Genomic DNA, 13021 nt, shown 5'->3' with positions numbered 1-13021 from the left:
TACATGCAGTTAATCGGGGATAACTCCATGCATAGACAAGCCCAAAGGTTTAGAAAAAGGTGCAGTTTCTTTCCATTAGATTATAATGGTATTTGCAGACTAGAACACCATATTGCTCAGTGCTGTGTCATCAGATAATGAAAGACCCTAGTGTAATGCAAATTCTCTCCTCTCAAGCCCCCCTTTTCCTCTATCTTTTGTTTCTGCCTTCTCACATAATTATCATTGTCAGCAGTTCCTTTTCCTTACCCAAATCTAATGCTGTTCACTCTAATTAAAGCTTCTCTTAACCTCCAACCTTTCCTTTCTCAAAGTGCTTGGAGAAAAGGCTATTTTCTCAGTCACCTCTCAGAGAACCATATTCTTGAAGTCCGGCAGTCTGAAGTGCGACTCTGGATATAGCACAGAATGTACTTTCCCTTGATTAGTTCAATGACTGTCTCCTTTCTCATGATAACTACTTCTTTTTTCCTCTTAACCTTTGACTTCAATGCAGACTTTGGACCGTTCTTTCCTGTTACGCTACCTCCATAGATGTGTAGGCATCTCCAGTTCCCTTGTTTACCCAACTGCTGTTCGTCACTAGTAGTGGTTTCTCTTCTGCATCAAGAACCCTCCTATATAGAACTTAACAGGGCTCAGTTATTGGCCATATGCTTTCTTCCATCTACTTTCTCCCTCTCCATTATGATCTTATCGCTCCCATTTTTATCCTTTGCTATAGTTTTTCAGCCACACTCAAGTGAACATGTTATCCAATAACTTTAATGCTGCATCCTTCCCTCCAGTCTTCCTTAATTACACGTAATTTGTGGCTTCTGCTCCAGTTTCCTCCAAGACATTTATTTGAAATGTTTCTCTTAGGTAAAAGCACAAATTCATCTCCTGAACATACCTTGTTGATTTAAGAGTCAGATGAAGGCCTTTTGCCCATAATCTTGCTGCTAACCTTCACCATCAACCTCCATTCTCCTCTCCTTCCCAATTCTGACTTTGTATGTGAATGTATGGATCCCACCTGTTGAAGACTTCATATAGATCTTCATCCCATCTTGCTTTCAATCCTGCAGTTACCTTCTCTATGGCCTCCATGTCGCAGCTTCTCCAGACTCCAACATGTGCAGAAAAGCCACTGCCTGATCTCGCTCATGAAGTAACAGCATGACCACCTCAGTCCCATTCTCAAACATCTGCATTGGATTCCCTTCCTTTCAGAATTCTTCCAAAAACCTCAGTGGGTAAGCTCTATGTTACAGATCTTCTCTCTCTGTTGCTACCATACAATTTGTACAGCAATTTAAGACTGCAATAGGGGGTGAAGTTAAGCTTGTTAAATAAAGGGGAAATAAATTGGACATTAAAAACATGGAGGTTAGAAATTAAGGTCTTTTCCCCTAGAATGATAAATTAGGGCATCTGCTAGCCCACACACTGCACAGCAATTTCAGCCTTTCCTGAAGTTCCTGGATCTTCCAACAGCAGCCAGAGTTTAGAATACCTAACCAGATTTTATTTTTGTTTTATAAATTATATTTGTTTTTCACAATACCTGTGAAAGTTAAGGTGGTAAGTGGAAGGAATAAGATACTTGATGACATGAGTAGATACGCATTTGCACAGAGTCCCAGCCTCTGCACTTCCAAAAAGAGTAGTGAATACAAAGTCCTGATTAATTTTATGGGTTTCAGAGATTATGGGAAGTAATCCTGACATATTTATAAACAATTCCAAAGTTATAAACAAAAATGTCCAAGAAAGGCCTATATCTGAATATTAGCTTTAGAGGCAGAGGTTTTAATCCCAATAAATAGATAATCTCCATCTGTATTTCTAAAATATACCGTTTTATTCCAATGGTTCCTGTTACTAGTTGCTAGCTGTGTTAGTCTGATCAGACGCAATGATATTAGCAGCTGGTATGTATCTGTTGGACTATGTACCAAAAGGCCCACACAAAATAGCTTCACATTTATCACCCAGCATTTGAGACATTGCCAAACCCAATTGCTAGAATTTAATTTGGTGCTGTTTATTGGGCTGCTATGAAACTCAAACAATGAAGACAACTCTTGAGATTCAGCACAGAAGTTTTCACCCCTTATGGACTTCTATCAGTTTCTTACCGTGCCATCCAGATAGCGGTTTTGATCCTCAGCATCTTTGTCAATATCCAGTGCCAGCTACTCAAGACAGAGGAAAGCAAGTGTCAGCGTCTCCAAGTGAAATGATCAACTCCTAACATACTAAAAGCTGGTGACATTCCAAGCACACAAACAAGAGTGGCCCACCACTCCTACCACCTCCCACACATACACACAATGTGTTTGTTCAGTCCAATGAAAAAAATTGAATGTCTATTACACAGCAATAGTTGCAGTAGAAATTCCTGATATCTCCAGCATCAGAAATTCTGCCCTACAAGCAACCACAGACAGAAACTTTTGTATATGAAGTCACCATGCAAATACTGGAAAAGTGAAAATGGAAAACAGACTCCAGTATTCTGCTAATACTGTGGTCTCTGCATTAAGAAGTGTACGTAAATCAAGGTTTTTCAAGCCAATGGAACTGATTTAGTCTCAGGAATATTATCCTGAGGGAACACTGCACACACACACACACATCTTTTTCATGAATATTTTTAATATGGTTTTATTGATTCCTTCCAAAGACGGCACCCTTAACAATATATCTTTGCATATCTTGACCTCACCCCCCATTCACTTACCAAACCGAATTCCTTCTCTGGATGCCACTAAAACCAGACAATTTTGTACCCTGTAACACAGTTAAATCCCAAACAAGGGATGAGGATTTCATAAAATTCCCCAGGACATTCCAATAGCAAAAGTTAGCTACCTGGCCAGTAATAGACAGTGATGTACTTAAAAGCTTCTCAAAAGCTGAATAAATAAGACAGCCCCTTGTAACCTACTATGTACTCTCAACATCCATGTAAAACAGTAAAGAAAATGTATGATGTGAAGTTAGCAACTAACCGATTTCAGCCTGGTGACCTTGGTGGCTAGATTGTCCGCCATACGCTTATTCTCCACATCTAGCATATCGTCCACAGCATTTGGACTCTGACCTGAAAAAGTCCTATTGGTTATGATACAACAAGTGGCAATGTATTTTACTGGTTAAAATTGAGGAATGGAGTCATAATTTCTGATTTCTATTTTCAGTTCTACCACAGACTTGCTTTGACACCTTGGGCAAGTCACTTAACTTTTCTATGCCTCCATTTGCAGAGTCGTAAAATGGGGATAATAATGCTTACCTACTTTATGTGAATATTGTAAAGATCAATGCCTGTGAAGAACTTTGAGATCCTTTGATGAAAAGGTACTACAGAATTGCAAAACACTACTACTAAAACCTTATGGAGCTTGCAAGAGTCATTTACAAGGAACTACGGAAAAAACACCACACCACTGCTTTTGGGAAAATGCCTTCTTTTTAAGGCTGCTTTTCAGACAAATGCTAAATGGAAGGTTATGCAACTATGAGCAATAATATTTCAGGAAACTGTTTCTCTCAGCCCTGAACTACTGTGCCAGGTATCATTGGTCTGAAATGAATAGCAAATTCATCAGGCATTTGACAAAGACATTTTCTACATCTGAGTCCCTGCTCTAAAAAAATGCCTAATTCTGCCCTTAGCTGCACAGGTGCATATTTTGGAAAAGCTTGGGCTAGAGAGTGTGTTTGTGTACATATGCAATAATAAATAATAGTAGTTTGTTCTTCTGTAACAATTTCCATATGAGGATGTCTAAGCCAGATAGTCGTGCCAACTTAAGTAAGGAGTATTACTTAAATGGAGGAACCACTGCTGAAATCTTGGGGTGGCAGGGGAGCCTGTAGTTCATAATGAGCATGCACACACAAGTCCAAAACATCCCTCACCAGTCCTCAGTAGATTACTGATCGGCCGCACTTCTGCAGCAGCTCTACCGCTGCTGTTTCTTTGGCGGCAAGTCCTTCCCTCTGAGAGGGACTGAGGGACCTATTGCCGAAGAGCCGGACGTGCCGCCCCTTTCCATTGGCCGCCCCAAGCACCTGCTTGCTGCGCTGGTGCCTGGAGCCGGCCCTGGAAGCAAGCAGAGTGACGCCGCGCTTGGCGGACTCCCTGAAACCTGCTCACGGCCCCCACTGATCTAGAAGAGACAGCCCCATTGGAGCATCCTCCATGGCAGTGGTTGCCGGAGGGAGGGAGGTAGAGGAGTAACCCATTTCCTAGAATGTTAACTTTAAATTTGTTTTACGAAATTACTATTTAGAAAACCCCACATGCACAAGATACTTAAACAAGAAACCAAAGTGACTGCCTGATCGTACTGTCGTATCCTTTGATCCCCTCCCTAACTTCAAAACTACCAGCAAACCAAGCCAACCCCATCCACACCTATTTTGTACTGATATGCCCCTTGCTGCCCCACAGACCCACACCTAACCAACTACCCACCCCACATCTTACCAACATGGGCTGCATTGTCCTCCCACCCCAATATCTTACTGACAGGTCCCTCCCCACACCAGAGCCACCCCAAACCCACCCTCCACCCCATGCCTTACTGCCACCGTGCCATGGGCCTCATTGTCCCCCCAGTTTCCTCCAAACCCCAGCAACCCCCAGCCACTGCCAGGCCCCGCCCCACTGCCAGGCCCCGCTGCCCCACCTCACTCCCAGACCCCCACCAATAGCCAGGCCCCGCCGTTCCCTCTCCCCAGCCGGGCGCCCGGGCCCGGACAGATGGCGGCGGCCCCGAGCTCGGGACTGGGCTGGGCCCGGGGCTCCCGCTGGCCCGGGGGAGGAGACAGCGCACTGAAGCCCGGCCCTGTCTCACCTCGGCCCCAGTCCGCCATGGCCGCGTCCCGTCCCGGTGCCTCCGTATCCGGCTTCGGCCGCTGGCGGGCGGCTCCGGCTGGCGGGGGCGGGGCGCCACAGTGACTCCGCCTCCCGGGGCGGGGCCTCCCCTGCCACCGAGCCCGGGCGGCTGTGAGGGGGAGGAGACACCGGTCCGGGAGCGTCCCGCCCAGCAGCCTCCCCTCCCCTCTGACCGGATAACTGGGCCCCTCTGTCCGGACAGTTCCGATCCAGTCCCCCGGTGTCCCTCGGCTGGCCGGGCAGGGAGGCCAGGCTTGCCCATGCCGAGCAGGGTACGGGGTCGTGCCCCACCGTCTGGGGACCGACCCATGGGCAAGAGGGTGGATGCTAGTTGTGTTAGACCCATTGCAATGGGGCCCCACACCGGCCTGCGTGCTGATATAAGTCTACATCAGCAATACACCTGTGTGATCTGTGGGTCCCTGTAGGCCTGTAACCCACCCTGCTCTCTCACCCTTTTGGGTCAGTCAAGCTTAGGGTTGCCAGTTTTGGTGCCAGGTGTTCCTGGAGGTTTCATCCCATAACATGATAGGCTTTAATTAAAGATTAATCTTTTTCTCCTGGAGACTCCAGGACAATCCTGGAGAGATTCCAGCATCCTGATTGGCTGCTCCCCTTTGTTTAGGGTTTGCAGATTAGACAGTGCCACACCTGGTGATAGGCCTCAGTGCTGCAAACCATCCCCCCAGGGTTCAGTTTTTAAACCTGAGTGATAGTACTGCAATGCTGTTTGGTTTGGGCTTGTTGTAACGTGAAACATAGGAATGTTTACATTTAAAAAAAATAAGCTTTGAGTGGAATAGAAAATATTTCTATAGTTTATTTTAATTAACAAAGTCTAACATCCTGGTCTAAACTTCCTGTGTCTCCTTCTCACACTGACAAAATGTTATTTATTTATCTCTGAGCCTGCAATTTGATTCGTGTGAGCAGACGCCTGCACAGAGCCCCCGAGAGGTGCAAGGTTCCAGCGATGGGGAACAGCTGGTAGGATCTAGGCTTTAGAGAGCTCCATCAGCGGGACCACTCAGGGAGGAACTCTCTGCGTGGCAGTAAGTATTTACACCATTGGGACACCGAGAATGAACAAAGAGGGAGATGGAAGAGATCAGAAAAACGGTGACTGAGAAGTGATATTTAGCACATGCCTTGTTTGTTCCATAATGTTTGCTATTTTATATTTCATAGCTTTAAATATTACATATTTAAAAAAAAAAACGAATAGGCGAAAAACATAGAGAAAGAACAGGTTTGCCCAGCCCTGCTTGATTATTTTACGTTAGGAATTTTTTTTTCATCTGACTCAGTCTCAAACACAATGGGAGAGGAGAGGATTTTTCATTGTTTGTCATTAATCCTACCAGAAAAAGGGTGTTCAGCATCCATTGTTTAACATTCTTATGGCGGATCCCTGGAAGTTAACTCTGCCCCTCCCCAGATTCCAAACTTCCAGTAATGCAGCTTTTCTTTTGTCTGTGTCTTCTTCCCTACCCGAGCTGCTGCCACCCACCCCTTCTGAATCGGTTATCGGATGCAGCGTTAACAGCACGGGTCACAACTTCCGTATGAGTCACACACACACAAACCCTCCCTTTCCCGCTCGCCTTGGACAGTGGGGAGGAGAGAAAGATCTTCTCTTTCCCCCTACCCTGCCCTAGGAACAGCAACTCAGCCGGGCAAATGACACCGCATTCCACCCTGCCTCCCGCGTCCCAGCTTGAAAAAACAAGTTTTTTTGTTTAAAAACAAAGCAGGTGCCCTCACTAAACGTTGCATTGGAGGGACAGCTGCTGTGTTCAGGAATAAGGCAGGAAATCTGAGCAAGGAAAGCTAAAGTAAAGGTAATGTGCTTTTTATATCTATCTATCTATCATTTAACATATAGTAGCTCCTAATGTTTGTTTGTTTTTTCATCCTGTTTTTCCATCTTGCATCTGTACTCTTTTTTTCATTGATCTGGAAGATGGAGTTGTTTCAACTGATTTAGCAACATTTTATCATTTAAAATCTAATCTAATAATTATTATAATGGTTATTGTTAATTGTTGCAGACATTTTGCTTCTATGCCCTCTGTCTCTACTGCAGAGTCCCAGGCCCTACTTTTAGTAAAATAGTTACTATTTGTCCCATTCTGTCCCTTCAAAATGATCATGATTTCTGAAAAGATTGATTTATTATGAAAGGTTAAAAAACATGCACATGTGTAGTTTGGCTAAACAAAGACTAAGGCCCCGATTCTGCAAAGACCTTACACACATGCTGAACTTTACAACCAGGAGTAAAAAGAAAAGGAGTACTTGTGGCACCTTAGAGACTAACAAATTTATTAGAGCATAAGCTTTCGTGGGCTACAGCCCACTTCTTCGGATGCAGTTCCCCTGATTTCAAGGGACTGCTCACAGAACTAAAGTTAAGCACATGTTTAAATGTTTGCAGAACCAGAGGGAGGAGCACAAAGACCAGCTTCTATATATTTTTGGTGGGTGTGGGCATCAAAGACAGACTGGTACTAGGTGTGGAATTAAAACTAATGGGATGAGTTCCTCATGAGTTAAACAGAAAAATGCAAGATGGAAAAACAGGATGAAAATTCCAAATAGTGAGGTCTAAATGCCCTAGTCCCATGGGAAGTGGTGGAAGCTCTATCACACTGGCCTGGACAAAGAGCTGGAGAATATGCTGTAGGGAACAATCCTGCAATGGCCCAAAGGGGGTGGATTAGATGATCCACCTTTTCCATCTTTAAATCTACAACTGTATAGAATTTCTTTTAGGGTGTTTTTTTGAGGGGGGTGGGATTGGGGGGTGGTTGGTACTTCTTGAGAGCTGTGTTACTCTCTGTCTTCCATTTGGGGGAGGGATAGCTCAGTGGTTTGAGCATTGGCCTGCTAAACCCAGGGTTGTGAGTTCAATCCTTGAGGGGGCCACTTAGGGATCTGGGGCAAAAACAATACTTGGTCCTGCTAGTGAAGGCAGGGGGCTGGACTTGATGACCTTTCAAGGTCCCTTCCAGTTCTAGGAGATAGGATATCTCCATTAATTTAGAAATTTATTTATTTATTTCCTAAATGGCCCTATTAGTAGCTCTCATGCTTCAGGGTGCACATCATGGTGAGTGGTCAGTAGGCACCCTTCAGCTTTATTGTGGTAATGCCATAGAATCGGTGCACACCCTGCAATGAGCTCTGGATGGAGCTCCACTGAAGTCGGGGGTGGGGGTTTGCAGGAGACTCATCGCAGGATCATGGCCTTACTGTGTAATTTTACACTACCAATATTTAGTGCAGAATTAACATCTAGCTATAGAAAATATAAACATACATAAACTTATGGACTCGCACTCAATAATGTATTATATTATTTATTAACTATGTCTCTCAGGACCATGTATCAACACAAGGCTTTACAAACAACCTTAAACACATGCCTAGCCCCAAAGAATCTGAGTATTATCTGCATATAAATACACATCTAATTATTTAATATCATTGTAAAATACATTGGTTTCCTGGCTGATACAAGCTTTGGCCTATAGATGCCTTTTATCTGTCCTCAAGACAGGAGTTTTTATAGTGCGTTCGGTATATCCTCCCATCTTCTCCAATTACAGAGCTATACAGGCGCCTCAGTATTCTAGATTCTTTGTTGAACCAACAGACCAAAATCCCAGTGCTTTTAATTGAGGAACTTCTTCATGCCACCTTAAAGGGCAGCTCCACCTTAACCCAGCCTGGATGGTGCTTGTCTGTCTATTGTGCATCTCTTTTACTCCACAGGGTCATTTCTGGGATTTTGCTGTGTGATAACAGAAATCAGGACAGTGGGTGGAGGAGGAGGGCAGCAGGGAGCTGTAGTTATCTGTTCTGTGTTAATCTTCCGGCTGGGAAAGGGAGGGAGGTTTCCTAAGTGCGTTGGTGGGAGGGCATTTATTAAACATTGGAAAGCAGAGAGAGGAGGAAGAGGATTAAAGGGCGAGAGAAAGAGAGGGAGTTAGTGCCTGATTTTACAGGGGTCATCCATCTGCTCTGCCCTTTGGATGTAACAGTGAGCCATTTCACTTGCTTTTCTCTCTCTGTTCCTCCCCTCTCCCTCCCAGTTGTCTGTGTATCAAGGTCCCTGTGCATCGGTAATTATCCGGGTAATTATCCGGCAACGCTGCAAGGCCGCCCACCCCACCCCATATCATTCCAATCCATATCCAAGCTGCTAGGGCAATGGAGCTCAAGAATGTGGTAGAGACTGTGGAAAGCGGGGAACAAGACGCTATCCTCAAGGTGCTGCAGATCTACAACCAGGAGGTGAGTGTTGTGTTTGTGCTTGGCCTGAGCCAGTCCTCAGCTTTCCCTGTTTACGTGTCTGGGAGCAGGTTGGCTGGAGAAGCCATGCTGTGGGATTTCTGTGCCACCCAGCTGTCCCCGTCTGTCTCCTCTACCTACATCTGTCTGTGCATCGCTTCAATAAAACTGCCATTAAGCTGCTTAGCGGGTAAATCTTTTGTTTGTAGCTTCAGTGGTTCCTGCATGTTTTGACAGTGACTGTTCCTAAGCATCTAGTAAGCATCTCCCCTTCCTGCTTCACTTATGTACTGGAAATAAAGCACTCAGGCTGGATTTTTAGCATCAAGGGTGCAAGGGAAACATGGCAGGGAAGTGAATTTCCATGCAGGGGCTAAATAGTGAGCGATAGAAAGGAGGAGCCCTTTATGGTAAACGAAGGTTTGGAGGTAACATATGAGGCCTAAGGAGGAAGCTATGGATGGAGCAGAATTATTATGGTTCACAATTAAAGATAATTAAGGAAGCACTTTGACAGTAGGGATTTGCCACATATGCTTCATCTGAAAGTTGATGATAAGAGGAATCAAAAATAGGACGTGAAAAGAACAAACTGCTAGGAATGAGCGATTGCTGCTACCAGCTTGGAAATGTTTCAAAACATTACACGAATAGGCTCACATGACGTTTTCAGCCCAGGAACCAATACGCAAGTGCAGGTGAAATTCACTTCAAAGGAGTCACCTTAGGAATGAATTTGGCCCATCAGATCCTACATGACTCATTCTGCATCACGCGGAAGTAGGTGGAAAGTGAGCAGAGAAAGCTGCAAATATTGTTGCACAAGTGTCATTTTCCAGGAAAAAATTGTGCGTGCTACATCTGTTCCAACCGGGCAATTTTAATCCAGTAGAAGTCTCAATTAAGAAACAGTAGAACCCCATAAAAGTGACGTACAGCAAAAATAACACAAACCGTGGCAGATGAAATACAGGCAACCCCGAGCATACAGGCAGAATTATTATGGTTCACAATTAAAGATAATTAAGGAAGCACTTTGACAGTAGGGATGCCTGTATGCTCGGGGTTCTGCTGATCGCCATATTTGGGGTCGGGAAGGAATTTTCCTCCAGGGTAGATTGGCAGTGGCCCTGGAGGTTTTTCGCCTTCCTCCGCAGCATAGGGCAGGGGTCGCAAGCTGGAAGATTCTCTGTAACTTGAAGTCTTTAGATCACGATCTGGAGACTTCAACAGCAGAGTTAAGGGAAACTGGGGGGGTCAGCTTTTGTGGCCTGCATCATGCGGGAGGTCAGACTAGATGACCATATTGGTCCCTTCTGACCTTAAAGTCTATGAGTCTAAATATAAGAGGAATTAAGACGCTAAGAGGAAATTTGAAGAGCATATAGCTAAACATAGCAGAACAAACACCAAGACATTTTTTGAGAGTATATCGGAAGCCGGGGAGAGAGTTAGCAAGTCGGCTAGACTGTCAGGGAGCAATAAAGGAGGATAAGACATTGTCTTAGCTTCTCTGCAATGTCTTTGTGTCAGTCTTCACCACAGAAGATGATGGGAGATCCCTGCCCTAGATATATTCTTTTCAACAAATGGGCATGAAAGGAAGTTAACATTATGGTGCCTGAAGAATTCATGTCAGGCTGTTTAATACATTTATAAAGGATCTGGAAGACATTGCGAACAGTGGAGGAGGTCAAATTTGCAGATAACAGACAATTATGTAAGTCTCTCAAGACTACAAAAGAATGTCAGGAATTCCTGAGGGACCCTACAACAGACCGGATCTCCAAAGCCCATTGAAGTAAATGGCAAGACTATCACTGACTTCAGTGGGTGCTGGATCAGATGCCAATAGGCAATTGAGCAACACGGGGGCAATAATAATTCACTGTGGACTGGTGCAAAGTGATGTACATTGGAAAGAACAATTTGAACTATTCATGCATGTTGATAGGTTCTAAATCACTCTGGAAAAGATCCTAGGGCCCCGTTTGTAGGCAGCACAATAAAAACATCTGGGCAATACACAATATTGGTCAAAAAAGATGTTGGGGAGTATTAAGAATGTGATGGAGATTAATAACAAAAATATGATAATACTGTTATGTACACTGATGACATCCTCGCCTTAAGCAGTTGATCAAATTCTCTGTTGGTGTAAATTGGGATAGTTCCATTAACTGCAATGGAGCTGTGCCAGTTTATCCCGGCAAAGAATTCAGGGCCTATTATAATCTGTATTGGTTACTGCATTGCCAAAGGATATAACAGAAATGGCAAAGGTCCAGAGAAGGATGACAAAAGTGATTAGGAGCATGGAAGTGGTTCCATATGAAGAGAGGACAGAACTACACCTCTACCCTGCTGTAACGCGACCTGATATAACATGAGTTTGGATATAATGCGGTAAAGCAGTGCTCCGGGGGGGGCGGGGCTGCGCATTCCGGTGGATCAAAGCAAGTTCGATATAACGCGGTTTCACCTAGAACGCGGTAAGATTTTTTTGGCTCCCAAGGACAGCGTTATATCGAGGTGGAGGTGTATTTAGTTTGGAAAGGGGACGTGAGAGAGGTCCTGTATATAAAATAATGAGTGCTATAGGATAGATCAGTCAGGAGCACATCCTTACCTTTTCTTGTCATAAAGGCCCAAGGGGTGAAATTCTCTGGCCTGTTTTATGCAGAAGGTCAGACTAGATGATCATAATAGTCCCTTCTGGCCTTAAAATCTATGACTCTCTGATCTAGTGAAATTAAAAGGTAATACCTTTAAAACGGGTAAAAGGAAATGCTTTTTACACACATATTGCATAATTAACCTGTGGAACTCACTGCCACAAGATATAATTCAGACAAGTAGCTGAGGAGGGTACAAGGATTGGACATTTACATACCTAACATGGATATCTGCAGTTACATTAGATAGGATAAAACATTTATAAAAGTCTTTAAACCCTCTTCTGTTGGGGCATAAATCATAACTTCCCCCATGGAAATGTTAGTTTATAATTGTCCATTTTACCCTTTCCTCTGAAGCATCTATCATTGGCCACTGTTGGAAGCAGGAGCTTCCGGAGCGCTGGTCTGATCCAGTATGGCAAAGGTGGTGGGGAACGAGAGAAGGCTACGCGCACCCTCCACCCCTTGCCCATTAGCACAGGGTGCAGCCACAGTTTGGTGCTGTAGTGTTTTCCTTTAGCTGCTTCAGCAACCCCTGCCTGATTTGAATAGGATAATATGGTTTGAGACCTTGGAGTTACATAGACTGGGCTCATCTTGGTATCTGGCTCAAACCTTTGAATGATGCATCATGTCGAGGTATGAAAATTGTTTAGTTCTTTAAAAGATTGGATTTGAAATGCCATGCTTTGGATGTTCAAGAGGGATTCCTCTAATCCGTCTGCCATGGTGAGCAATGGGCCAAACCCTCTGATCCTTCCTCAGTTATTCCTTCCTTACTCGCTTAACACTCCTATTGATTTCAGCAGAACTTTGCTGGAAAATGACTGAGTAAAATCTGAATAAGACCCTTAGATTGGCTCTGTATTATTGAGAGACTACGTGAAAGGTACCAACAGGGGTGAAAGTAATTTAAAGGACTTACCGGTATGCCAGAGTCCTGAGAGGGGGCGTGGCCTTTCACGATTTAAAGGTCCTGATGCTCCGGCTGTGGCTGGGAGCCCCAGGGCCTTTAAATCACCCCAGAGCTACCAGCTGCAGAGGCTAAAATGACTTACCCGTAGTTTGAAAATTCAAGTCTATATACATATGTGGACAACAAGCAAAAAGAATAAATCAGAATTTTATGGACATTATTACTATTTCTTATTAT

The 13021-nt window shown here is 44.2% G+C and overlaps 2 protein-coding genes across 4 annotated transcripts in view; one reads left to right on the top strand and one right to left on the bottom strand.

Annotated features, from left to right (window-relative positions):
* Positions 1–6296, bottom strand: part of BET1L (Bet1 golgi vesicular membrane trafficking protein like) — an 8601-nt gene extending 2305 nt beyond the window's left edge. The window contains exons 1-3 of one of the 2 annotated variants that reach the window (XM_024197876.1): positions 6256–6296; positions 3000–3091; positions 2124–2180 (exon numbers count right to left, since the gene is read on the bottom strand). In XM_024197876.1, coding sequence (XP_024053644.1) covers positions 2124–2180; positions 3000–3091; positions 6256–6280 — 174 coding nt within the window. In that variant the 5' untranslated portion in view covers positions 6281–6296. Of the gene's footprint in view, positions 1–2123; positions 2181–2999; positions 3092–4853; positions 4932–6255 lie in introns of those variants that run through there. The other variant, XM_024197883.1, reaches the window with a different exon arrangement.
* Positions 5465–13021, top strand: part of RIC8A (RIC8 guanine nucleotide exchange factor A) — a 23505-nt gene continuing 15948 nt past the window's right edge. For both annotated transcript variants that reach the window (XM_024197826.2, XM_024197818.2), the window contains exons 1-2: positions 5465–6735; positions 8992–9193. In XM_024197826.2, coding sequence (XP_024053594.1) covers positions 9110–9193 — 84 coding nt within the window. In that variant the 5' untranslated portion in view covers positions 5465–6735; positions 8992–9109. The remainder of the gene's footprint in view (positions 6736–8991; positions 9194–13021) is intronic.

This window comes from Terrapene carolina, unplaced genomic scaffold (assembly GCF_002925995.2).
Source record: "Terrapene carolina triunguis isolate 2854851 unplaced genomic scaffold, T_m_triunguis-2.0 Scaffold90, whole genome shotgun sequence".
NCBI lineage: Eukaryota > Metazoa > Chordata > Testudines > Emydidae > Terrapene > Terrapene triunguis.
The sequence above is the reverse complement of the archived record's forward strand: the minus strand, read 5'-3'. Positions and strand labels throughout refer to the sequence as shown.